At 42.4% G+C, this 26,526-nt stretch overlaps 1 protein-coding gene across 2 annotated transcripts in view; it reads left to right on the forward strand.

Annotated features, from left to right (window-relative positions):
• USP7 (ubiquitin specific peptidase 7) overlaps positions 1–26,526 on the forward strand; it is a 75,786-nt gene that overhangs the window by 29,010 nt on the left and 20,250 nt on the right. For both annotated transcript variants that reach the window (XM_083153369.1, XM_083153368.1), the window contains exons 2-15: positions 4,673–4,777; positions 6,503–6,701; positions 7,469–7,607; positions 13,153–13,241; positions 13,577–13,685; positions 15,580–15,710; positions 19,235–19,289; positions 20,092–20,172; positions 20,257–20,347; positions 22,647–22,729; positions 22,969–23,078; positions 23,560–23,716; positions 24,482–24,541; positions 26,022–26,166. In XM_083153369.1, the coding sequence (XP_083009495.1) occupies positions 4,673–4,777; positions 6,503–6,701; positions 7,469–7,607; positions 13,153–13,241; positions 13,577–13,685; positions 15,580–15,710; positions 19,235–19,289; positions 20,092–20,172; positions 20,257–20,347; positions 22,647–22,729; positions 22,969–23,078; positions 23,560–23,716; positions 24,482–24,541; positions 26,022–26,166 (1,554 nt within the window). The remainder of the gene's footprint in view (positions 1–4,672; positions 4,778–6,502; positions 6,702–7,468; positions 7,608–13,152; positions 13,242–13,576; positions 13,686–15,579; positions 15,711–19,234; positions 19,290–20,091; positions 20,173–20,256; positions 20,348–22,646; positions 22,730–22,968; positions 23,079–23,559; positions 23,717–24,481; positions 24,542–26,021; positions 26,167–26,526) is intronic.

Below are 26,526 nucleotides of genomic sequence, written 5' to 3' on the forward strand. Positions count from 1 at the left end.
ACACTGGACCCCAAAACCACCAAGCCAACAGCAGGACGGTCTTCCGTCCCAGCTGGGGGTCCCCAGGGTGGGAGCTCGACTGAGACATTTCAGTCTCGTATGGCTCCAACACCTCCAACCTCCAGCAAGGAAAGAGGTTTGTGATCTGGGATTGGACCCTCCTCACCAGGGACGCCAGTCTCCGGGGTTGGGGAGCGGTCACCTTGGAACACCAGTTCCAGGGGTTGTGAACACAAGTCTCCTCTCGATCAATGTTCTGGAGCTAAGAGCCCCCTATTACGCTCTTCTCCAGGCAAAACGTCTCCTTCAGGGCAAGCCCATCCATGTCCAGTCCGACAACACCACGGCCATGGCATATATCAACAAGCAGGGAGGCACCCGCAGTTGTGCAGCCATGAAGGAGGTCAGCAGGATCCTGCTCTGGGCGCAGACTCACGCTCTAGCTTTGTCGGCCATTTTCGTACCCGGTGTAGAAAACTGGGAGGCCGACTTTCTCAGTCGGCAGGACGTACATTCAGGGGGAGTGGTGCTTACACCCTCAGATTTTTCAGAGACTGATCCATCGATCAAGTGAACCTGATGGCGTCCCGACGCAACTTTGCTCTCCCCAGGTTCTTCGCTCGAACGCGAGACCCACAAGCAGAAGGGGTGGACGCGCTGGTTGCTCTGAGGCCCTTCCAGTATGTATACCTCTTTCCACCGTTCCGTTGATACCTCGAGTTCTTCAACGCATCCGGAGAGGAGTCCTGGCTCTGTTGATAGCATCAGACGGTCTTGGTGCACCAACTTTACAGCACTGCTGATAGACGAGCCGTGGCCCCTGCCTCTTCAGGATGACCTTCTCAGCCAGGGACCCTTCATCTTCCCAGATTTAGGTCGTCTTCATTTGACGACGTGGCTGCTGAAGGGTCCATCCTGAGGCGTGCACGTAGCATGCTGGTGTCCCCAGAGCGGTGATACCCAACATGCTACGTGCTAGAAAGGAGGTCACCTCGGTACACTATCACCACATATGGCATTCTTATGTGGTTGGGTGTGAGAGGCGTGGTGTTTCCACATCCTTGTTCGAAAAAGCAAGACTCCTCCTTTATCTACAGGAATGAATTCGGGGCTGAGGCTGAATACCCTGAAGGTGCAGGTCTCCGCTCTCTCCATCTTTTTCCAGAGGAAATTGGCCTTCCTTCCTGAGGTGCAGACCTTTTTCCAGGGGGTGGTACTTTTACAACCACCCATTCATCCTCCAACGGCTTCCTGGGACCTTGTCTTGGTCCTCCAGTATTTACAGAGTTCAGTGTTTGAGCCTTTGGAGGAGGTGGACCTCCGTTATGTCACGTGGAAGGTGGTCCTGTTACTGGCTCTGGCATCTGCCAGGCGGGTATTTGAACTGGGGGCTCTCTCTTTCCCCCTTCCTTTCAGTTCCATTCTGACAGAGCAGAACTCCGCACTAGTCTGACCTTTCTACCAAAGGTAGTATAGGCTTTCCACCTGAAACAACCCAACGTGGTTCCAGCTTTCACGGATGACTCTACAGAGGCTAGATCATTGGACGTTGTCAGGTCTCTGCGCATCTATGTATCTCGCACAGCCCACATTAGAAAGTCTGACACTCTGTTTGTCACCTACGACCCATTACGTCGCGGGTGGCCAGCTTCTAAGCAAACACTTTCTAGGTGGATTCGGCTGACCATTCGTCAGGCCTATATCGCCTCTTCTAGGCCTACTCCTGCTTGTATCACAGCGCATTCAACCAGATCGGTGGGTCTCTCTTGGGCGGCTGCCCGAGGAGTCTCCCTCCAACAACTCTGTCGACCTGCTACCTGGTCGGGCAGTAGAACCTTGTTAGGTTCTACAGGTTTGATACCTTTGTGGCTCCTGCTTCAGGTTTGGCCGCATGGTATTAAGGGGTTCTCAGCGCTCACCCACCCGGGTTTCAAGCTCTGGGACGTCCCCAGTGTAACTCCAGTGACACCTAGTGGATGAAGGAGAAAGAGGGATTTTGTACTTACCGCAAATCCTTTTCTCCGAGTCCACAGGTGTCACTGGACGCCCGCCTTAGCGCTGTTCTCTCTGTTGCCTTCGGGCTTCTTCCTACAAGGATCATTACCTTGGAGTTCCCTGTTAGGGTTAAAACTATTATATTATAATACTATGTTGTCTGTTGACTCTGTATGTTATGTTTTTCAGTGTTTTTTCTCACTGACTTCTTCTTTACTTCACGTATTGAATGATGTATGTGGTTCGAACCTCCTCTTCGGAAGTGTTATCTTCCTGCTCCCTTTCGGGCACGATCTTTGAGACTGCCTGAGGGGGGAAGTAGAAGGGGAGGAGTTGGCCACACTAATTTTATGTTTAAAGTGCCTATGCTCCCTGTGGTCACCTTCTATTCCCCAGTGTAACTCCAGTGACACCTGTGAACTCGGAGAAAAGGATTTACGGTAAGTACAAAATCCCTCTTTGAAAGCCCATACAAAGAGGTTTAAAACAAAGCCTTGGCTCAATTAGGTCTGCTGCAAATGCAATTTAACGAATGTTGATGAAAAAGGTTTTGTGAAATTGTAGCTTTACCGGAATATCAAAAAATACCACAAACCATTGTACAGATCAGCCTAAAATGTTGGGATTTTTTTACACCCCTGGCAGCATTTTATTAAACCAAATTTCATCAGAGTGGTCAATTTTAAACCGGTGTTGATTTGGTGTGTATTAACCCTTAGAGACTGGTTCAATTGGCTAAACTATGTTTGTTTTTGGTGCCCAGCACCTTATGCGAGAATGCCTGATATAACATTAACCAGCTTCTCCCATACAAAGTGCCCACCTTGGGCAAAATGATAGTCCGTGATAAGTTCAGTATTCATGACTGGCCACTCGAAAAATTTTGTGACTCAAGTGAAATTTAGATGGGAGCTAAACACAATTGAATCGCCCATTATCGTGAGAGATCATAGCATTCTGGGTGCAATTAAAGTTTGGGTCATGGCAATGATGTGCTGTTCAATAATGATACATCAGGACCATGAAAATCAACAAGTTATCTAAAATTTTGTGGAGAAATTTTGGTATCTTATAAAGTAGATTTGTGTGCAGTTGAACATTGCGCATAATTAAATAAGATCAGTGTCTTCTGTTGATTTATAAACTAATATAGCCATTGACGCTAAGACAAAAACATAGCATTTAAAATACATCTATTATATAATACTGCTTTCACATTGCATTACTGCATCAGACCCTGGATTATGGTCTTGGCTCCGACCCAAGTCTGACACTTTAACGCTAAGGGAATGGCGGCAGGGACCTATTCAATGCTGTCTTCCTCGACATTGAACAGGGATCTTGGCAGAACGTGCCCGACTTGACAAGCAATCGGGCACGTTCTGACAGGAACTGTCGAGTCCCCGCCCGCTTCTTGCAGCCACGCCCGCTTCTCAGCGCTTGGCAGATGGGACATTGAATCCTGCCTGCAAAATCTCAGTCGAGCAGATCGGGAACGGGACAGGGTCACGGCTTTAGGGCCAGCCCCGACAGTTGTGACCCCTAAACCTGGGTCGCCCATTATACACCTTGACCAGGCAGCAAACTGGCAATAACCTGAGCTTTAACTGCAGTGTGAAATGGGTACAAGAGATGGGCTGTAATGTTTGTATTACCCACTGACCGCAAATAAGAGTTATTCTGTAGTAGATTATGTTCTGTTACTTATTGTGCCACATTTCTGTTTTAATTGCACGTGATCAGGATGCCCAACTGCGCATGTTTGCATCTCTTACAGAAGACATAAATATCTTCTCTTAATAGGATTCCCTATTAGGCTGTAAACTAAAATGGGCAAATACTGGTACTGCTCCTTTAGCTGTTGGGGGGCGGGGGGGGGGGGGGGGTGACCTTGTTTTTAGACTATCACTAGCTGTTGGAATAGTTTACCATTGTTTTATGTGTGTAGTCTACAGGAATATAGATATCTTGATTTTCTTGTATTATTGAAATAAAAAATTCCAAGTACATTTTAAGGTAATTGGTTGGTAAATAAACAGTGAACAGACTTGCCTCAGGTCAGCTGAGGTGAAAGTTTTTGTTTAAATACCCTCACTTTTTTCCTCTAGGACCTACCGGTTCTCTTGTAGGACGATGATTTATTTTTTGTGCTGCACTGACAGCTGCCGGATGCCCGATGGAACAGTTCATTTGTTTCGTCCAGACACAAATGGCTCTGCCATTTTAGCTCCTGCTCCCCACTCAAGTAACCTGTTTTAGCGTTAAAATTGCAATTTTTTTTTTGCGGATCATTGATCAGTTTAGTCTGGGAGCGATCATGGGAGCGATGAAATAGAACAACTCAATATTCCCTTGTGATCGATCGTCACTTTGGAGTGGAGCTTGGGTGTAACAGATGAAGGAATTTATTTGTGTGTGTGTGTGTGTGTGTATATTATATATTTTAAGTGTGACTAGTGCACTTTTAAAATGGGTGTGCTAATTGGATAATGAGTGTTTGTTTGCATCTATTACTACCACTGCACATATGTTATACACCTGGTCAACATTACTGAAATGCGTAATATTAAGCCAGCCTGCCAATTCACTGACTTGATATGTATGGTGAAGTTTCCGATCTGTATGTTATAGTCCACATTGAAAATATGATAATTTATTTTCCCTCTTTATTTTCAAGCTGGAGACACGGATGACCCTCCGAGAATCACACCTAACCCAGTAATAAATGGCAATGTTGCTATGGCAGATGGTCACAATAATACAGAAGAGGATATGGAAGATGGTATGTTAGTTTAATGTGCCCCGTGACATTGTTGATGAATTATGATTATGTCCTACTACTATTTCCTCTTTAACTCTTGTTTCTCAAAGTATAATGTTAGAATATTTCACACATCTTTGAAAGGGGCAGTTGTAAGACCCTAGCACCCTTGGGTTCTGTTATGTGGTGGACATAGTTCTAATTGTAGACCTATTTTATAATTATTAGCCACCAGCTTTGGTTTTGTCTATCGCTTAGTAACATACTGTAATCCTGGACCAACAACCCGAGGCAACAAGTTTGGGAACCACTGCCCTAGCATATATATTCCTTTGGTATTTACTTCGGTAAAAAAAAGTGGTTTAAAGTGCCCATGATCAAACTCTGGGTCCCAACCATTTCAGTACAGGGTTTATTAGTGCATGCACGCGGTATCTGTTTGTGCTGCGGCGGGCACCCACAGGCCTGGCTGTGTTAGCAGAGTGCTGCTAAATGGACAGGGAAGGGAGCGTTTTGCTCTTTAAATATCAGGCAGAGTGCATCGTTTGCTAAAACTGCCTAGAGTGAACACTGCCTGCCCCAATGCATTATCTGCTAGCATTACGCCAGACTACCTTCAGCATGTTTAATGCTGGTTACTCCTCCTACACGGTGTAGGGAGAGACATCCTGACATCACGTGATGATCTGTGAGGAACCATGGGCACATGAACCCTGGGGGACCAGCTAACTGCCCTTAAGACAACAGATGTTCCTCACAATTTGTTTGTACAATAAGTGCTGATCGATCCTTATATTTGAGCACTGACCCAAACATCCCATGATGGGAGGGTGATTGGGAGTAACTCACTTGCTCTGATTAGCAGAGTAAGCAGGGACTAGATGCTATGCATGCGGCATACAGTGAAAACAATGCATGTATGTATACACTATATATAACATTTAAATATACATTGCCTAACACCAGTATGTAGAATATAACATTTTGAAATAGATTTTTTTTTTTTTTTTAATAAACGGTCTAAAATTATTGCCAGGTTTTTTTTTTTTTTTTGTGTGCGTATAAGCAAATTCAGCTAATTTGTCATCTATTCAAATGACTTGTGCATTAAATATATGCTGTGTATGTATACGATTATTTTATTTCGCACCTTCTAGAAGATAATAGAATCTAATTGCCCATCGCAATATCCCATCTTCAGTACAATCGGGGCTGTACGGATGGTGTAATGGTTAGCATTACTGCCTCACTGCACTGAGGTCATGGGTTCGATTCCCACCATGGCCCTAACTGCGGAGTTTGTATAATCTCCCCGTACTTGGGTGGGTTTCCTCCGAGTACTCTGGTTTCCTCCCACAATCCAAAAATATACTGGTAGGCTAATTGGCTCCCAATAAATTAACCCTACAATGTCTGTGTGCGTGTATATGTGGTAGGGAATATAGATTGTAAGCTCCACTGGGGCAGGGACTGATGTGAATGTTGAAATATTCTCTGTAAAGCGCTGCGGAATATGTATGTGCTATATAAGAAACTGTAAATAATAATACAACTCCCATCTTAGTAAATGAACCCCTTAAAGTCCAGGGAATGTGGACCTACCTTTTTGGGGCTCTTTATTATTATTTTTTTTTAAATAAGTTTTTAAAACTTAACAACTTAATAAAAGAATAATGGTGATGTGTATTATCTATTCAATTGTAGAATTGCTGTTTAAATAACCATGGCATCATTTTTTGCTTCCAGATACCAGTTGGCGGTCAGAAGCCACATTTCAATTCACAGTGGAGCGCTTTAGTCGGCTCAGCGAGTCGGTTCTAAGTCCTCCTTGCTTTGTGCGAAATCTCCCATGGAAAATAATGGTGATGCCACGATTTTACCCAGATCGACCACATCAGAAAAGTGTGGGATTTTTCCTTCAGTGTAATGCTGAATCTGATTCAACGTATGACATCTTTTATTTTTTGTTGAAAGTGTGTAAATATGTTACTTTATTTAAATCTGTTAACTTTTAAAAGGTGCTGTCAGTAGCATCACAAAGTGTGTGTGGAGGGGGGAGGGGGGGGGGGGGGTGCAAGCGCAGACCGTATGTACAGTACCCGGCTCCTGTCAGTGTAGGATCCAGGTGCTGTACAAAGGCTGTCCCCATTGGCAGTCCGTATATCCAGGACAGTGACGGAAATGGGGATCTGGACCATGAGGCTATGCCCCCTACCTGCGAGCCCATGAACCTTGCCGTCAGCAGGTCCAGCCTCATCGGGTGTAAATTAATGTAGGACTGGCACTGCACTTTGTATACCTAGCTGAAGATTGTATTTAGAAATTGATGTGTGATGTTCCACGTAAGACGCTAAGTTAGAAATCTACTGTAAAACATTACAAAAGGGTTTGTTTTATACAACTGAGTAGGTTTAATAAAATATTTTAGTTAAGTTTCTATTCAGTAAAGTGCACATCCTGGGTTGGTGCCAGATGTTCGAATCAATAGCTCTGGCCAAGGACCTGCAACCTTGTGATGTCAATTGAAGCTCTTGTTTGTGTGCTGGATTAGCCAGTCTGAAATGGTCATCACTAGCAACACTTATTACAAATAAATATACATGTACTGTACTAATTAACAACATTTGTATGGATTTTGTCTATTTAGTTTTTTCTGATGTAAACTGTAGTTTCTATTGTTCCAATATTTTAAATGTTCATTTGATTTGGCAGGTCATGGTCCTGTCATGCGCAGGCAGTGCTAAAGATTATCAATTACAAAGACGATGAGAAGTCATTCAGCAGACGCATTAGTCATTTGTTCTTTCATAAAGAAAATGATTGGGGATTTTCCAACTTCATGGCATGGAGTGTAAGTAGTATCCGGTTTGTAATATCAGAGTATATATATAGAATCTGTTAATAGCTTGCATGCACACTCCTGGAGCTCCAGAGAGTTTTTCTTTCATTTACTTTACTTTGTTATTTTGGGGTTGCTGTTTGGGCTAGACAGCTTCCCTGCTTCGAGGGAAGCCTGGGGAAGGGACAGTTGCCGGCCTCTTAAGGTACCGAACTGATCGCTGCTGCAGGTCCACTGACCTGAGAGGGTGTTGTTACCACAGGCATTGCGCTGCAGCGCGCACACCGCCAGCATGCTGCACACCCCTGGCTCAGCCTGAAGCCATCGAGTGGTGAGTGTTACCCGGGGTCCCCACAGTGAGGTACCCCGGTTCATGCGGCAAGATTACACTGGATGCCAAGAGCTGCCACTGGACCACCAGGGCATGTTCTGATCTGTTGTTAATGTTTAACACCGGCACCAGTATAAATAGAAGTATAGCCCTGGTGCCATTAGAACGGCGGGGCTTGGCTCAGAGTGGGACCAGAGCTAGAAAGCTTATACACTGCTTTCTGCTTCTTCCTCATGCTGGGGGCGCCATTACCGCAGCAGAGACACTGACTATAAGCCAGTATCCTCTCTCTGCATACAGCAACCACTCCTCAGCGGTGCAGAGAGATTCAGACAGCAGGGACAGCTAGTATAGCACTGTGTAGCATTTTCTGTGTGCTATACAGCCACATTGGTGTATAATTGTATGCATATACATAAGTTTTACCAGTCCCTCAATGTAGGGTACTAAGGTGTTCTGGTCCCCATTATCCTCTGAGTTCTCCCCACTGCTATTAAGCATTGTGTGTGTGTGTGTGTGTGATAGAGCATTGACAGAAGTTGGGTCTGTGGCTCAAGGTTCAAGATCCGCTCTACACATTCTTTAATATCTGCTATCTATCTGACACTGACTTGGCTATGTGTTAGTGGGGTGGTTACATTCTCCAATATGGTGGGAATATTAACCTGTATGATATGCAGTAACAAGTTTACTCCAAATTCTATAGCATAAGTCACTTGTGAGCAATGTATGTCACTGCAGCTCATTAGTGCTTCTCCACAGCTTAGTGGCCTTTCACATGGGCCAGCAGCATGAAAGAATGCTGGAGACTGTCTCATCGCAGCCTGCAGTGAATTCTTTGCATAACAAGCAAGTGCAGCAGGATTTATCTGTGCATACTGCTATGGTGGATATTATCACACCTACGCCAGGGATGTCCCGCAGGAGGTGCTGGCTGCCATTGCACCTGACTGACAGAGGAGGGTGAGGATAATGGTGTTGAGGAGTAGATTGAAAATGACTCTCAAGGGTCGCAGCCTCCCATTCAAGGCACAGGGTATCAGATCCTAGCCATCAGAGAGGTATTAGTCCTACCTCTGGCTGATCACGTAGAGGGATCCCTTCTTTGCTTCACATAGAAGGAAGGACATTGTGTCCCCAGAGCAGGCTGCTTTGGAATATATGTTTAAAGCAGCCTTGGAAAACGGTCTAAATTGTCAAAGCATTTTAAATCAACCTTCCCCTTCGATCCTTTGGTTAGGAAGGTGTGGGAGGAGCCTCCAGCGGTGGACGCTTCGGTGTCCCATCTATATAAAAAAGGCACTACTCCCTGTAGCAGGGTCTCTCACCTTGAAGGATACGGTTGAGGCAATTTATACTGCCAGTGGCACGTCTCAGCGCCCAGTTCTCGCTAGCTGCTGATTGGCTGGCTAAAGCTGTATTTACATGGGGGAGGATTAACAGTCTCCGGTAATTATACCTATACGGGGTCTAGAAAGGGGCCAGCGATACCTGTCCAACCTATTCGTAGTACCGGAGCCGGATGGCTCGGTCAGACCGACTGAATTTAAAGACGACACTTATCCTTAGGCTTCATATTCCAGATGGAATCATTGAGAGGTGATTGCGGGGTTGGAGGAAAACTAATTCCTGGCATCCATCGCCGTGAAAGATGCTTATCTTCACATACCGATGTGGGGCACCAGGCATAATTAAGATTTGCCATAATGGACGAGCAGTTCCAGTTCAGGCCCTGCCTTTTGGCCTGTATACCATTCCATACATCTTCTTCACCAAGGTAATGACGGAGATGAGGTTCCTTCTAAGGACCCAGGGGATAAATATTACCCCATACCTGGACGACCTGCTACTTAAGAGGAGTCGGTGACAAGGTTACTCGGAGCGTTACTCGGAGCGATAGACACCACCAGACATCTGCTGTTCAGAACACGGATGGATACTGAACATACCCAAATCCTCTTTAATTCCAACCTAGCGTCTTCAATTCTTGGGGATGGTATTGGATACGGTAGAGAGGAGGGTGTTTCTCCAGGACAAGATGTCCGAACCTCAACAGTTGTTGGTGAAAGTGATTACCCAACATTGCAGATTTCAATTTACCAATGCATCAGGTTGATGGGCAAAATGGTGGTCTTCTTCGAGGCACTTCAGTCAGGAGTTTTCCATGCCAGGGTGTTCCAAGGGACCTGCTGAGCAAGTGGTCTGGGTCACACGTCCATAGGCACAGGTTAATTACACCTGTCCGCTCGGACAAAACCGTTTTTACAGTGGTGACTTCACTTGCGAGACGGAGATTCGGAATCCAGGACTGGATTCTGTTGACAACGGACACTAGTCTCCATGTCTGGGGTGCGGTGACACTTGGGGTGCAGTTTCAAGGGAAATTGTCACCCTGGGAAGCTCAGCTCCATATAAACAACTTAGAGCGGTATACTACGCTCTACTGCAGGCTCATTCCCTCCTGGAGAATCGGCCGATTCAAGGTCCAGTCGGACAACGCAACGACGGTTGCTTATGTAAACTGGCAAGGAGGGAAAAGGAGCAGAGCCTGCATGAGTGAGGTAATCAAGATCATCTCCTGGGCGGAGCTTCATGCAGTGGCAATATCTGCCATCTTCATCCCTGGGGTGGACAACTGGGAAGCGGATTTCCTCAGTGGCCACAACCCTAACCCCGGGGAATGGGATTGCATCCCTAGGTAATTGCGAGCATGGTGGATCTGTGGGGAGCGCCACAGATAAACCTTATGGCCTCCAGAGTCAACAAGAAGGTCAACAAGTATTGCTCGAGGACAAGAGATCCCCAGGCAGAGGCAGCGGACTGACTACAATGTGGTCGTGCAATCTGGTGTACCTGTTCCTTCCTCTCCCACTGTTGGGAAGAGTATTGTAAAGAATTCGAAGCCAAAGGATGGAGGCAATTCGGATAGCCCCAGACTGGCCTCGAAGGGCATGGTGCGCAAGTCTGCTGGATATGCTAGTAGAAGAACCGTGGTGACTGCCTCTCAGAAGGGATCTTCTGGTTCAAGGCCCATTCGTCTACAGGACTTCTTCGTTTGGCCTGGAAGTTGAGCGGCAGATCTCAAAAGGGATTTCATTACTACTATGACCCAGGCTAGGAAGTCGGTGACTGCGTCACACTATCACAAGATATGGCGTAGATACGTGACATGGTGTGAGAAATTGAGTTTTCCACCAGCGAATTTTAAACTGGACAATTTTCTGCATTTGTTTTGCAGTCTCGCTTGTATTTGGGCCTCCGTCTGGGGTCCTTAATAGTCCAGATTCGGCCCTTTCCATCTTCTTCCAGAAGAAATTGGTTGGCTTTCCAGTAGTCCAGATTTTCTTGCAAAAGTGTACTACGTATACAACCTCCTTTTGTGCCGCCAATGGCACCGTGGGACCTGGAAGTAGTTCTAACCTTCCTTCAGTCGTCCTGGTTTGAACTTTTGGATTCAACGGAGTTGAAATATCTCACCGGGAAGGCGGTGATGCTGTTAGCTCTGGCTTCAGCCAGGAGAGTGTCCGAGCTAAGCGCTCTTTCCTGTAAGAGCCCCAACCTGATATTTTATTAGAATATGGTGGAGCTTAGGACAAGACAACCGTTCCTGCCAAAAGTTGTGTCAGTGTTCCATTTGAACCAGCAGATTGTGGTGCCTTCCATTTAGGGCACCAGGATATTCCTGAATCCTTAGATGTGGTCAGAACCCTTGGGGCTTACGTCAAGAGGGCTGCCCATGTTTGTAAGACAGTGTCTTAATTTGCTTTATGACGCACAAAGGAAAGGCTTCCCGGCTTCCAAGCAATCAATTGCTCGGTGGATCTGCTCCACCAATTGTCAAATTTTATAAGTTTGACGCTTTGGCCAAGGATGATACCCAGTTTAGGCAGGCGGTGTTGCAACAGGCTCCGCATGTTTCCGCCCTTTCTGGAAGCTTTGGGATCTCCCCAATGTATTTAGACCTCATATCCCATATGAATGATAGTGAAAATAGTATTTTAATACCTACCGGTAAATCCTTTTCACTGAGTTCATATGGGATACTGAGTACCTGCCTCAGTGCGGTGCTCTGATTGCAATTACTGTGATCGTGTTCCAACTGTTTTTGCAGGCTTCAGTACTCTGTTTGTACCTTACAGGTCCGTTGACCTGAGTTGGAGCGTCTGAGTTTTGGTGTTTTTTTTGCTCCCTACGAATCACATTAGTGATTTTCGAATGTTATACAGGTCGAGTATCCCGTATCCGAATATCCGTTATCCGAATTATTCCGAAAACCAGACATTCCAGAAAGTGAAAAAAAAATTTTTTTTTGCTAAAAACTCACTGGGGACATTTGTAACATCATCACTGGGGACATGATATGTAACTGGCACTATATATGTGCAAGACAATGATTGCTTGGCATTCAAATTCAGTGCTGAGATGTGTACACACATTTTGTTTCACGTTTTAAAACCTTGTTTTTTTAACAAATAAAATATATTTGTGTGTATTTTATGTGGTAATAAAATATATTTGTGTGTATATTATGTGTTTATACAGCATAAATGCAAGATACTTCAAAATACATCATTGAAATATTAAAATATTCCGAAATACGGAATAATCCGTTATCCAAAATTCTCCTGGTCCCGAGCATTTTGGATAAGGGATACTCAACCTGTAATGTTACGATAACGGGGTTAACTAAATTTAGTGTGGTGTTGTGTTTGTTGTGGTGTGCTGGTGCGAATCTCACCACATTACTTGTTCACGTTAATCCTACCTGCATACGTTCTTCCTTTGGGCACAGTTTCTTAACTAACTAGTAAAGGGAAGTAGCGGGCAGGAGCCAGCACACCCTGGTTGAAGAAATTTATGTGCCTGTCTCCTGTCGGATGACCTCTATTGAGTAGGGGGTTTTTTGTTCACTTGGGAGAAGTGAACCAAAGAGAGAAAGAAGCTTTGTGGGCGCACTCTTATTATTAGTAAATATGATAGGATGACCTCTATTCCCCAATGTATTGATACCTCAGTATCCCATATGAACTCCGTGAAAAGGATTTACCAGTAGGTATTAAAATCCTATTTTTAGTTTTAAGATATTGCATTAAGATGAGAATATGTGGAACATTGTACCCACCATGGTTCTCTGGTAGTTGACAACACTTGTGTGCCTAAATAATGAAGCTAAGCCATTATGCTGACTTCTTAGAAGTACTTATAAGGCATGTTTCCTTTTTCTAGGAAGTTACTGATCCAGATAAAGGCTTCATAGAGGAAGACAAAGTGACTTTTGAAGTCTATGTTCAAGCAGATGCTCCTCATGGTGTAGCGTAAGTATTATAAATCTACTATAATTAAAATAAATGTTGCCTTATTTAGGAGAGTGAAATCCAAATATGCACAACTATGGGTGCAAGGGTTCCCCTATACAGAAACTGGCCTGTCTGGTTGTTCTTTAACAGGCTTATAGTCAGGATGTATTATATTGTTTATCTTGATAATACACCTCTCCTCCAGGTCTTGCAGATAACACGTTTATCATATATACTGCGGATTCTATTAGTTGTAAAGGATCTTTGTTTTGAGGTTCTTAAACTTGAACGATTTCTAACTATTTTGTAAATTGTGATGTTAGTTTACTCACTTTTTGTTTCTCTGTCTGTAGATGGGATTCAAAGAAGCACACTGGGTATGTCGGATTAAAGAATCAGGGGGCAACATGTTACATGAACAGTCTACTGCAAACATTGTTTTTCACAAACCAACTCCGAAAGGTATGCATTATTTTCTGACCTTTGCCTTAATTTATTTACATCCGTTTTGAATGTTTCTTGAGGTGTACACAAGGGCTCGAATAGAAAGTACATTGCACCAATTGAATCGCACTGTGCCCTGTACACATTCGATTTATATAGTACAGATTTGTATTCTTTCCTCTGCAGAGTCCACAGTGCTCCACAGGAGTCACATTGGGGTTGTGCTGGTAGGTTGTGTCCGGAGGACCAACAGATAAACTTTTAGTCCCAGGATGCTCTGGTCCAACCTCCACACACTCCGCCTCCTGACCTCAGGCAGGTGCGGACGGAGCCGGACAGCATATTACAGGGCTGCTGAAAAAATTTTTTTTTTCTACTTATGAGCGCGGCAGGCGCAGCGGTTATAGCCGCCCGCTCCTACTACCCCCGCCGGCACCGCAACACCAGTGCTTGCGCTGGTGCTTCCGGCAGGCGCCAGCAGGAAAGGTCACTAGCAGCCACCGCTGGAGAGCCCGGACTAAACCCCCACGCCACCCCCAGTATCAACGCCAACCCGAAGCGTGGCGAGTGCAGCGAGCCCACGAGGGGCGGCGGTATGTGCCCTCTGACCTTTAGAGTTGATTTTAGCTAGTGTGGCGAGCACGAAGCGTGGTGAGCGGACGTGGAATACATTTAAAGTAATACGCGTCCCCTTGCGGGGCTCCCCACCCTTTGGGCTCGGTGGCTCGCTGCGCTCGCCACACTATATAAAAACAACTCCACGCCAACGGGGATAGTGGGGGTATGAAAAGGTCAGAGGATGCGTACCACTGTGCTCGCCATGCTTTGGGGTGGCGTGGGGGTGCATTTGACATTGTAAGCACCCATTAGGGTACTTATACAATTTAAAAACCCTATAGGGTGCTTAAATCGCATCGCATGCGGCTATATGGCATGCGATGCGATACAATGCATAAGATGCCATACGACTGTAAATCATGGGCGCCATGCTAGGAAACAAGTACCATTGAAACAAGCCGTTGTTTTTTTTCCCCCAATTATTGGTACCCCCATAAGGGAACTGGTACATGGTCAGTAATCTTTATGCAGACTGACATTAAGAGCTATTACACATCTTGGTGAAAAAGCAAATGTGTTCTTCTGCACCCAATACCAGATACAGTATGTAGCACCCATCAAACTCTTGCCTTTCCATGGTGAGGTACATCAAGGGCTCTAGTCACTACCTACACCCATGCGACAGGTGATAAATGTTGAAAATTGCATTTCCTCAGAGAAAAGTGGCTCTATATTGCACACCCTCAGTAATGAAAGGTGCCATCTGCTGAGCATAAAATGGTTTACACAGAGAGGGTGCAAATGCACTATGCGATCATTACATTACACTATATAATAAGAGGTTGTTGGTATGTCATTGGCCAGTTATATTGGCCTGCCCACCAATCGTCCAGGTCCCTAACACTATGGGGTCACCACCTGGGATGCAGGGAACCCCGAAACGTGATCCAGCTAAGGACCCCCCCCCCCAGGGCATCACAATAAAGAATAGTGATAGTAAAGTGGTACAATTATAAGTATGAAGGTACCTCCAAACAATTAGTAGGGACCTTCATACTTATAATTTTACCACTTTACTATCACTATTCTTTATTGTGATGCCTTGGGGGGGTCCTTAGCTGGATCACGTTTCGGGGTTCCCTGCATCCCAGGTGGAGACACCATAGTGTTAAGGACCTGCTCGACAAGAGGTGACCTGGACGATTGGTGGGCAGGCCAATATCACTGGCCAATGATATATCAACAACCTCTTATTATATATTGTAATGATCGCATAGTGTAGATCCTGTTTTGCACATCCAGCTGGCAATCTGTTCTGTTCTTTTAGTAATCCTTCCATGTCTTCCACTCCCAGGCTGTGTACATGATGCCAACTGAAGGCGATGACTCCTCTAAAAGTGTTCCTCTAGCATTACAGAGAGTGTTCTATGAACTGCAACACAGTGATAAACCTGTAGGAACTAAAAAATTAACTAAATCATTTGGGTAAGTTTATTTATTTATTTTCTTGTTAAGTAATTTATACCCTTAAATGGTTTTAGAAATCCTTTTAAAAATAGCTTATTAAACTATACAGATAAAGGGACCAATCACTAAATCCTCTTCCTTATATAAGAAAAACAGATTGAGAATCTTCCCATGCAACCCAATTCTTTCAGCAGAGTGCGTGTTATTTGCCATGTTATGAGGTCTCCCATTAGAGGGCCTGCTGATCCCTATCCCTATTATAAGTGTAGGCAGACTATAGTCTTCATTGTGGTGGAAAGGAATTTTGTGTCGGTGGCTTAGCTCATTTGAAGGTCAAAATGATTAACTTTTATATTTAGGTGTACTATAATTTCCAAACTCAATCACCCAAGAAACCTAAAAAAAACAGGTTTTTATTCATGTCCACTTACAATTTTAGTAAATTTGATTTAACCAATATGTGGACACAAAAAAGATTCGGTGTGGAATAACTAGTGCCTCCTATCTGACATAAATAATAATAATCAACAGAAATAAAGGAAAGCTGCTTCCTTATTAGATCAAACAATAAATGTGTGTTCCTTATTCAATCCAAACGTAGAGTTCTCCCTTCTTTTCCATACAGGACTAACTCAGATGGGTTACATCAAATGGAGGAAAAAAACTCATATAGTAAAGATAGTTTTAATATACCAGTAGAAAAGTTGTGGAGCGCTCAAAAAATGTGGATCAACTAGGTAGTACAATAGTATATTTATTAAACTAATCAGTATTTAAAAATGTTATTTATCTAGCAGCAAGTGTAATAAACAATCAAACAATTTAATATGAATAAGTAAAATACAATAAGGACCAGAGAGATTTTATACTTAGTGATTTGGAGTCCCACTGATTATCAAGTGTTTGCTTTGTGATCAAATGATCATATGGTCCCTGGTATATATCTGGGCGGAATAAAGTAACTTAAGGGAGTCCATATACCTTGCAGGATTTAAGGTTTCGTTGGAGGGTATTAGCAGTCCTCGGACACAGGCATCCTCATGATGGTGCGATCCTTGTATCCAAACTTAGAGCTGGTGGTGGTATCCCAATTTAAGCAGTTAGAGTGTTTTTTCCTGGATTTGTAACCAGGAACCAAGAATTAGGCCACTGGTTAAAAGCTTGAGTACTCCAATATAACCTTTAGAATCAAATCTAAAAAATTCAGAATAGGCCGGTGCTATATATAATGAAGATAGTTTTAATATACCAGTAATGAACATAAACAATACATCCAAAAGAATAAAAGCAATAGCCAAAGAATGGTGGTAAGTGGGACAAATAGTTACCAGACTGCAATTGTGAAAAACTCTGTGGACCTATTGCATGTCTATGTAGACACTGTAGATCTAATAATAATAATAATAATAACAGTTTGTCAACACAATACAAGATTGAACAACAACGAAATTTAAATCAGAGACCTGGAAAGACACAATTAACAATCTTGATTAAAATCCGTAATTGCCAAGGGAAAGAAGCTATTCCTCATGCGTGTAGTTCTTAACTTAGTAAGCCTCAACCTTTTTTTTTTTTTTTGGATGGTAAAAATTTTTTTTTATATAATAAATCTATCAACTGGAACTGTCAAAATCGATCCAGTGGTTCTTCAGATTAGCCAGAAGAGACCCTACCAGGGACTATATTTTATATTATGTAGAGATATAGGCCAGTAACTTCAAACCAGTTTTAGCTCCAGACCTTCTATAGCAGGGGTGTCCAAACTTTTTGCAACGAGGGCCAGATTTGGTGAAGTGTAAATGTGTGAGGGCCGACCATTCAGCCTGACATTCTTTGAATCATTAATCACATCAGAATGGTCCCCCACTCTGCCCCCATTCACTCTGTCCCTCAGCCTGCCCCTTCACTGTATTTCCCCCAGCCTGCCCCTCCTTCACTGTATGTCCCCCATTCACTGTATGTTACCCACTCTGCACCCATTCACTCTGTCCCCCAGACTGCCCCCCTTCTCTTAATGTCCATCCGTGCCTCCATTCATTGTATGCCCCCAAGCCTGACCCTCTTCACTGTATGACCCCCATTCATTATGTACCCCACTCTGCCCCCATTCACTCTATGTCCCCCAGCCTGCCCCTGCTCCTCCTTCTCTGAATGGCCATCACTGCCTCCATTCACTGTATGTTCCCCAGCCTGACCCTCCTTCACTGTATGTCCCCCACTCTGCCCCCTCCCTTCTCTTTGTTTCCCAACCCCTTGTGTGAGCCAGAGGAAGGAGAGGCAAAGCAGGCACTGCTAGGACAGGAGATGCTTGGGCTCCCGCTGCTGCCCTCCTCCGCTTTGCATGTTACGGGAGCAAGCTTCCCTCTTGCTGCCCCCTCCCCAAACACTGCTGTCACTGTGATTGTGGAGTAGGGTGATATACGATGACAGCAGAAGGGGTAGGACACCAAACACATCTGACTGGCGGCCGGCACCTCATCACTGCAGCAGACAGCAAGGTAAAGGCGCTCGCCGGGACCCCACCTTAAGTGTCCTGTGTTGTGCTTCCCACATCTGATGCTCTGCCCGCTTCCAGCTGGAGGCTGCGGGCCGCTTGAAATGACAGCACGGGCCGCAATTGGCCCCCGGGCCTGACTTTGGGCATGCCTGTTCTATAGAATCGTTCTCTTTTGTTATGTTGCATTTGCAGCCAGCTGAAGCTAGGTGCGTTAAGCCATGGATCTTCAACCTGTGGCCCTCCAGATGTTGTGAATCTACATGTTCCAACATGCGTTACCACATTTTTTTTCCTATAAGAGCATGCCAAAAAACCTCAGGGCATGCTGGGACATGTAGTACCACAACATCTGGAGGGCCACAGGTTGAAGACCTGTGCGTTAAGCAGTGACAAGTGTGAAGTCGCCCCTAGCATTGAATCTACTTCAACAAAGCATTTTTCCTAGTATAGTCTGTAAAATAAGTAGATACTGTTTGGTTGAAAAGGGGAACTTCTCCACTGGTTAATTTCTCAATTATTTTCACTGGTTGATACATCAAACCGTGATTGACAATTGGGAGGTTTCCTTGTGCACCTCAAATACTTTCTGTTCAGACATAAGTACCAGGAATGTGTGACGTTCGTGTAACACTGTACCATATTTGCCATTGTTTCTCTCTATTCATGTACATCAGTCTGGTCCATTTTAAATGTGGCAATAATGATACGACTTATGTAATAGTTAATTCTAAATAATGATTTGCAGAATCTTGTAACCTCTAAGTAGAGGCGTCTTCCAAATAACTGGGCAGATTTCTAGGCAAGGTGGACAGCCTTGTTAGATCACCATAGACTTAGGTATGCTGGTGTCCTTCATTTACCAGTTTCACTATTTTTTGTCTTTCTCCACTTGGATGTATTGATCCATGGACACACATTCCTTTCCACTGTTGAGTTGTTCAAATAAACAGTTGAAATATTCCATGAAATCGTTGTCATAAGTTACTATCATTGAATTAGCTTGTGTTGATGTGTATTCACTTTTCATTCATTGTCTTGTTTTTAGATGGGAAACTTTAGACAGCTTTATGCAACATGATGTCCAGGAATTATGTAGAGTGGTAAGTTGTCCTTTTATACAAAATGTGTAACCTTTTAGAATATGACCTATAACCATAGCAACAAACATGTATAGACCACTATCCACCATATGCTAATAGCCCATATTAGGAGTGCTTTGTTTCTTCACCCTGAGCACTCCCAAGTCTACTTCATCGCTGCTTATTAGTGTAGAGCATATAGGTGCTGTGCCATGTGGGCAGCGGTGGTGATGGTGCTCTTTCTAGCTGCATCAGTTGCCCTTCTCCATAGTGTATTTTTTAAAATAATAATTATTATTATTATTTCAATTTTAAATATGTTTTAACACACAAGTGGTTTTGTCCTAAAATACCCAGGTCTACCTTTTTTTTACATACATGTGTGCCTACTGATCTAAATCATTTTCCAAGAACCAAGCATGGCACTATTTTTATGTAAAATGCTGATGTTTCGACTTTTTTAAGGCTATGATCTTAGCTATTTCCTGTATGAATTCTGCCATTTCCAGTTTTCCTAAAATATAGTAAGGGATTTTTCCATTTTTTTTTAAGCCCTATGTATGCACTAGCAGACTTGTTATTTTGAATACCAGTGTTTGTTTTGCTGCAGGGCTTCCAAGCTTGGAGTTCTGTGTTCCTTGTCAGTGGTTTTAAAAATGGCAGTTCTCATCATTGTTGGATTGTAGAGGTGTCGAGGCAGACTTCTGATATTTGTTGCTAGGACCCCAAAATGTGATACCCAATGTTGATGGCAATAGACTTTCTTTTATATTTGACAACTTAAGACATTTTTATAGCATTTTGTTTCTTTGCTTCCTATTAGTTACTGGACAATGTTGAAAACAAAATGAAAGGAACATGTGTAGAAGGAACTATTCCAAAGTTATTCCGGGGAAAGATGGTGGTATGTGTATTGTTTAGTTTCCTAATAGAAAGTACAGTAGTGTTTTCTTTCACTCAGGGGTGCTAATAACTCCTTTTCTTTCAGTCATACATACAGTGTAAACATGTAGATTACCGGTCTGAACGGATAGAGGACTATTATGATATACAGCTAAGTATAAAAGGAAAGAAAAACAGTGAGTACCGCATTTTATTACTAAGGTATAAACCTTTCTAGTTAAATCTGTTAATTGTAAAAGGACAGCAAAGGTCTTTTCAGTTATTCAATCCATGATTCTGACTGTCGGAACGTCCCACAAGACAGAATCTCGAGCTGTTTTACATTCTTCCGACTTTAGACTGCGTAAACTTCTGCAGATTGTTAAAAATAAAGTCTGTGAATTTCATAATTCGTGTTGGTTTCTAACAAAACAGATCCGACTATTTAAAAAGTCAGATCTTACACCTTTCAATGCTGTCATTAGCGGCAGCATTGAATAGGTGGGTGCACAGATTGAATACCCCCGTTTGTTAAAGAAACCTAAAGGTGTTAACAGTGTTGAAACCTTATTGTACTTATTATATTAAAGACGTACCTTTTTTAGGCTGGCGAAAAATGAGCAATGACCCATTAGTACTGTGAGAAGAATATTTGTTATGAAGTTATGTCGTGTAGTTATGCTGTGTACACGCGGTACAATTTGACATTCTATTATGACTATATAGTCAAAATCAGGATCTTATGGAGATATGACATGGTTTTTAAGCTTTCGATCCCGATGCGCGCTCCCGTTCAGCTGAAATCGAAAAGCCAAATAGACAGTGCAGAAATGACTTTATAGTGTAGATCGTATGAAATCTGTGTAAATAGTACAGAGTTAGCAAAGATTGCATAGCAGTCAAATCGTAAGTCGAATAGCAAAGGAATCTGACCGTGTGTACACCGCATTAGTTTTGAATGTAAAAGACCCTGCATGCACTTTAACAGATTTGTCCATTTCTAGGTTCACACTAATTACAAGTGGCCAGCAATGTAAACATAGATTGTGATTTTCCTACAATATTTATATTAATAAGAGCATAATCACTTTGCATTAAAAATTAATAGTTGAGAGCTTTAGAAATAATGCAATTACGATTCCCTAGCATCTGAATACAATCCCTCATCAATAGATCTTCCACTATGGGCCTTATTTAATAGCCTGTGAGATACAGGTATGATTCTGGTGCATCGGCCTCTATTTATAAAGCTGCAATCATTTTAAAAGTCAAAGTCAACCTAGTTTTTCCTTTTCAATTTATTGGTGCCTAAAAAATAAAGGCTAGCTTGCCTTAATCGCACCCATTCCTGCACCGCGCAGGTTATTACACTAAGGCCTACTGTATGTCTAGTTGAGGTTTAAAAAACAAAACAAGCATTCTGCCATAAACCATTTGTGTAAGAGTACTTCTTTTAAAGGGATACATACGATAGCCTGGCAGTCAACGGAGCGACCCTGACTTCTCCATACAGAGAATCCAGACATGTGTTCCTGCAGAATGACCATAACGCACGTACCTCACAGTCTTTCCCAACTACACCAAAGGCACACCAACAGTGCAGGTTTTAGTGATATCCAGGCTTCAGCACAGATGGTTTAATCCGAATCACTCGGATACTAATTAAGTCACCTGCGGTCAAGCCTGGATACCGCTAAAACCTGCACTGTTAATATGCCTTGAGGACCGTGGTTGGGAATGCCTGGTCTAGTGCTTAAAGGCCCCCATGTACTACTCAGACTTGTCCTTAAAAATGAGCGGCCGCTGATTGGTTGAGAAAATTAGCGTATGCCCATTTTTTTGTATTGGAGTTATAAAACTCCTGCCTGCTGCTGCAGGGGATGCAGCGCGGGGGGGAGCGCTTTTCCTGCCTGGTACTTCCCTGCTCTGCAGATGGGTGTGTGTCACCACTGGCACACATCTATGGACCTTATCGGATGCGATACTTCGCGGGTGCTAATATGCCATACATCCTGGCATTCTTTTTTTTTTTTATGGTTATTTACTTTTTATATTGGGTGATTTAAAAAATAATAATTTATGAACAGATATTTTACAATACTAGCTCAGTCTGCATTGAACGTTTTTACTGGTCAGGCTGAATTACATCAATGCACTTTTTACCTCTATCAATTATCCAGCAAAAGAGCAGGGGTAGCAAACTCCAGTGCTCGAGAGCTTACTGTTAACGTTTCCAGGTCTCCGCCCTGAATCACAGGTGAAGTAATCTGCTCAAACTGTGGAGCTTTTACAATGTCAGTGAATAATAAATACACCTGTGCACCAGCTTGGTGGTCTGGAAAATACGACCTGTTGGTAGCTCTCGAGGACTTGAGTTGGCTACCTCTGCCTTTGTTTTGTTTTTGACTGTGTGCAAATCCAAGTCCAGTAACCAATAACTACTTTCGATAAACTGTTGGATAATAGTTGTAATATGTTTGCTTTACTTTCCTGCAGTCTTTGAGTCCTTTATTGACTATGTAGCAGTTGAACAGCTAGATGGTGATAACAAGTATGATGCCGGAGAACATGGTTTGCAGGTAAATACATTTACTTTGTGAATGCTGCCTATAATAACTTTCATCCTAGTTCTAATATCCATGCTACACTGCTGCAACCGACTGGACTGCCATGTTTATAACCTAACCTGTCCGTTCTCACTTTTTCATAGAAACCTTTAAGTTTTTAACCTCCTATCAAAAACCCCATACTTCAGAAAAATTTAAGTTGGTAAAATTTAAAGATAATTGTTCTTTATTGTGTCTTTTTTCTTTTGTAGGAGGCAGAAAAAGGTGTAAAATTTGTAACATTACCACCTGTCTTACATCTTCAACTAATGCGATTCATGTATGATCCTCAGACCGATCAAAATATCAAAATCAATGACAGGTAATCATTAATAGTAGACCTTTCATTGCTTGGTACTTGAACAAGACTTGTCCAGGAGATGCATGGGAATCATTCTATCTAGACAGTAGGCCTTGGGCAGCAGACATCTTGAGAGTTTGGCTGTGCCCAATTTAATCTTTCTTCCTTCCATTTGTTTCATTTATGCTCATACATAATTAAAAGTTGTAATTTGATTTAAAGTAACAAAGGAAGATTTAATAATGTCTGAGATCCTTGTTTCTGTGTGATAGAATGTTGAAATGCAGCATACAGTATGCAGGTCACCTGAAAAGCTATGTACAAGAAGCATGATGGCTTCAACTTTCCCCTCTTAAATTGTATTTTGTACTGATGAGCTTGTGGAATTTGTATGAGTGGTTCGTTGAGTATAGATCATTTACATGCATAAGTTACATTGGTCAAGTTCCCCCAGATCAGAAGATTAAGTCATTGCTTTTGGTTTAACCTTCTATTTTGTCAGGTTTGAGTTTCCTGAACAATTGCCCCTGGATGAATTCCTGCAAAAGCCTGATGTCAAGGATCCTGCAAACTACATACTACACGCTGTGTTGGTGCACAGTGGGGACAACCATGGAGGGCATTATGTTGTTTATTTGAATCCCAAAGGAGAAGGCAAAGTATGTGTTTTCCCAATCTAGGGGACTAAGGTGACTTAAAACTACAGGTTGAGTATCCCGTATCCAAAATGCTCGGGACCAGGAGAATTTTGGATAACGGATTATTCCGTATTTCGGAATATTTTAATATTTCAAGGATGTATTTTGAAGTATCTTGCATTTATGCTGTATAAACACATCAAGCACATGAAATGCACACAAATATATTTTATTTGTTCAAAAAACAAGGTTTCAAAACATGAAACAAAATTTGTGTACTTTCTCAGATATTGAATTTGAATGCCAAGCAATAATTTTCTTGTACATATATAGTGCCAGTTACATATCATTCCCTCAGTAGTGCTGTTACAGATGTCCCCAGTGAGTTTTTTTTACTTTCTGGAATGTATGGTTTTCGGAATAATTCGGATAATGGCTATTCGGATACGGGATACTCAACCTGTATAACATTTTAGTGTTCTATTACGGATTACCTTTTGAGAGAGAGTGAGATTATTTTTTCTCTTTGATTATTAGCTTAGTGGTGTACAATACTGCCCTGGACCAGTGACCGTTCATCAATTTAAAGCAGCAGTCCAACTGAATGTGTTTAATTCTTTATGCATTCTACTTTAACATTTGTTTCTATATTTTAAAGTTACTATTTCATTATTTTGAAGGCTACTTAGAGAACATGAAGAGTAGAACTGCTTATTTACTGAGGTCGGTCTGCAGCCCACGTCCTGCAAATATTCTCCTAAATTTATTGTTTTTTCTCTGAAATAGATAACTACTGGAGGCATTTACAGTGACGTATGTGATCAGGATGATAAAGGCAATGGAAAGGTAGTTAATAAATAAAAATACTGCTGCTTTAAATCATCGATAATTTATTCTACATGGCAGTGATTGCCCACAATAATGTGTTTGCTATACTATTCTAGCATAGTGGTTGAGTAATACTTGTATATTGTTTTTTACAATGCTTTAAAGAATTTGCCCTGTATTTCCCCATGCTGCCATTGGCTCCCTCTTAGATTGTTTATTGGTTCTCTGCGTAATAAATAGAAAATACTTGGTGATCAAATATTTCTAATTGATTCAAACACTTAGTGAAGCATCTTCACTTTTTTTTTTTTTTTCTTGATATCTTTTGGAACTTTTTATACAAGATCATATACATTTTACATTGTCTGAAAAAATAGGTTCCTTGCATAATTAATGTTTTAACTGTGAAATATATACATCAATTATCAGCAATAAGAAATGAACTGTCATTCCGATTTTTTTATTCATATGCATGACAACCATCCCTGTGATGTGTTTGGAGTGAACTGGTCTTTTCACTCCTCCTAAAGAGACTCGTGCTTGTGCAGTCTACTGACCATGCATGTATGGCAGCCATGGCCAAGGGGCCAATTTTTGCCCAAAGGCTGCATTGTCAGGTGGCGTTAGCTTCAGGGGCTAAACTTTGCTAATCTGAAAAATATGTAAACTCCAATATCTGCTGCAGTTCTCCACGTTACAATGGGATGATGAAAACGAAGCCCTAAAATATGATGCAGATAAATGTAGATGGGAATTATTTCTCAGAGTGAATATTGTCACTGAACCAGCAGAATACTGAAGTCAAGTTTTACATTGTCAGAACCCCAATAATAGTTTAGACCAGGGGTAGCCAACTCAAGTCCTCGAGCGCTACCAAGAGTTAACATTTTCCAGGTCTCCTCACAGAATCACAAGTGAAGTATTTAGCTCCACCTGTGGCTCTTTTAAAATGTTAGTCAGTGATGAGTGCACCTGTGTACCTGCGATGTGAGCTGGAAATTTGAACTGTTGGTAGCGCTCGAGGACTGGAGTTAGCAACCCCTGGTTTAGACTTTTGACCGTTCTTTTACTTTTTCATACATTCCAATTGCAACTTCTTACATGAAATGTATTATGCCTGGCCTTGAAACTTGTTTTGTTTCATAACCTTGTTGTTTTACTACATTAGGACCTGTTTGGCGTTTTGTTGCTTACTGTAAAATACAGGTTTATAATAGTAATTCTTATTTCCAGAGAACTTAGTAGCCTCAGAATATTTTGCTTTCATTAATCCTTATAAACAAGTGTATTGCAGATCTGATGCTGCCAAATTGTATGAAAACATGACCTCGATGTGCAGTTGTCATTAGAATGCAGTAAACACGAATGGATGTAATAGCTATTACTGTAGGCATCCCATGAAATGATACATGAAAATGTAGTTGTGGCAGGTGTTTCAGCTTCTCATGGACATCCTTTGGTTATTCTGCTGTTTGAGATGCATTTCTTCTTTCTCTAGTGGTGTAAATTTGATGATGACGTTGTCTCAAGATGTACAAAGGAGGAAGCTATTGAGCATAATTATGGAGGCCATGATGATGATTTATCTGTACGGCACTGTACAAATGCTTACATGCTGGTTTACATCAGGGAATCCAAGCTTAGTAAGTGTCTTCAAATCTACTTGTCGCCCACTATACAATTATGGGGTTTATTTATTTATTAACAGTTTCTTATATAGCACAGCATATTCCGTTGCGCTTTACAAAGGGGTTTGGGACCGATTTATCAAAAAGATAAACAGTCAATAGGTCAATGCAAGATAGATAAATATAACATTTTTCTTTGTTTTGTTGCTTTGCCATTGGTGTCATTTTGTATGTTTCAGCATATCTGTGCCACATTAGTGAAACATGTACCCTTATGGTCTTGCTTCGCTTAGGAAGATTTGGGTAAGGTACCTTATCCACTTCCAATGCAACCAGGCACAGGTTACTTTTCCCGATCATAGTGCACATAGATGG

Source organism: Crinia signifera, chromosome 7 (genome assembly GCF_055691185.1).
Source record: "Crinia signifera chromosome 7, ASM5569118v1, whole genome shotgun sequence".
Taxonomy (NCBI): Eukaryota; Metazoa; Chordata; class Amphibia; order Anura; family Myobatrachidae; genus Crinia; species Crinia signifera.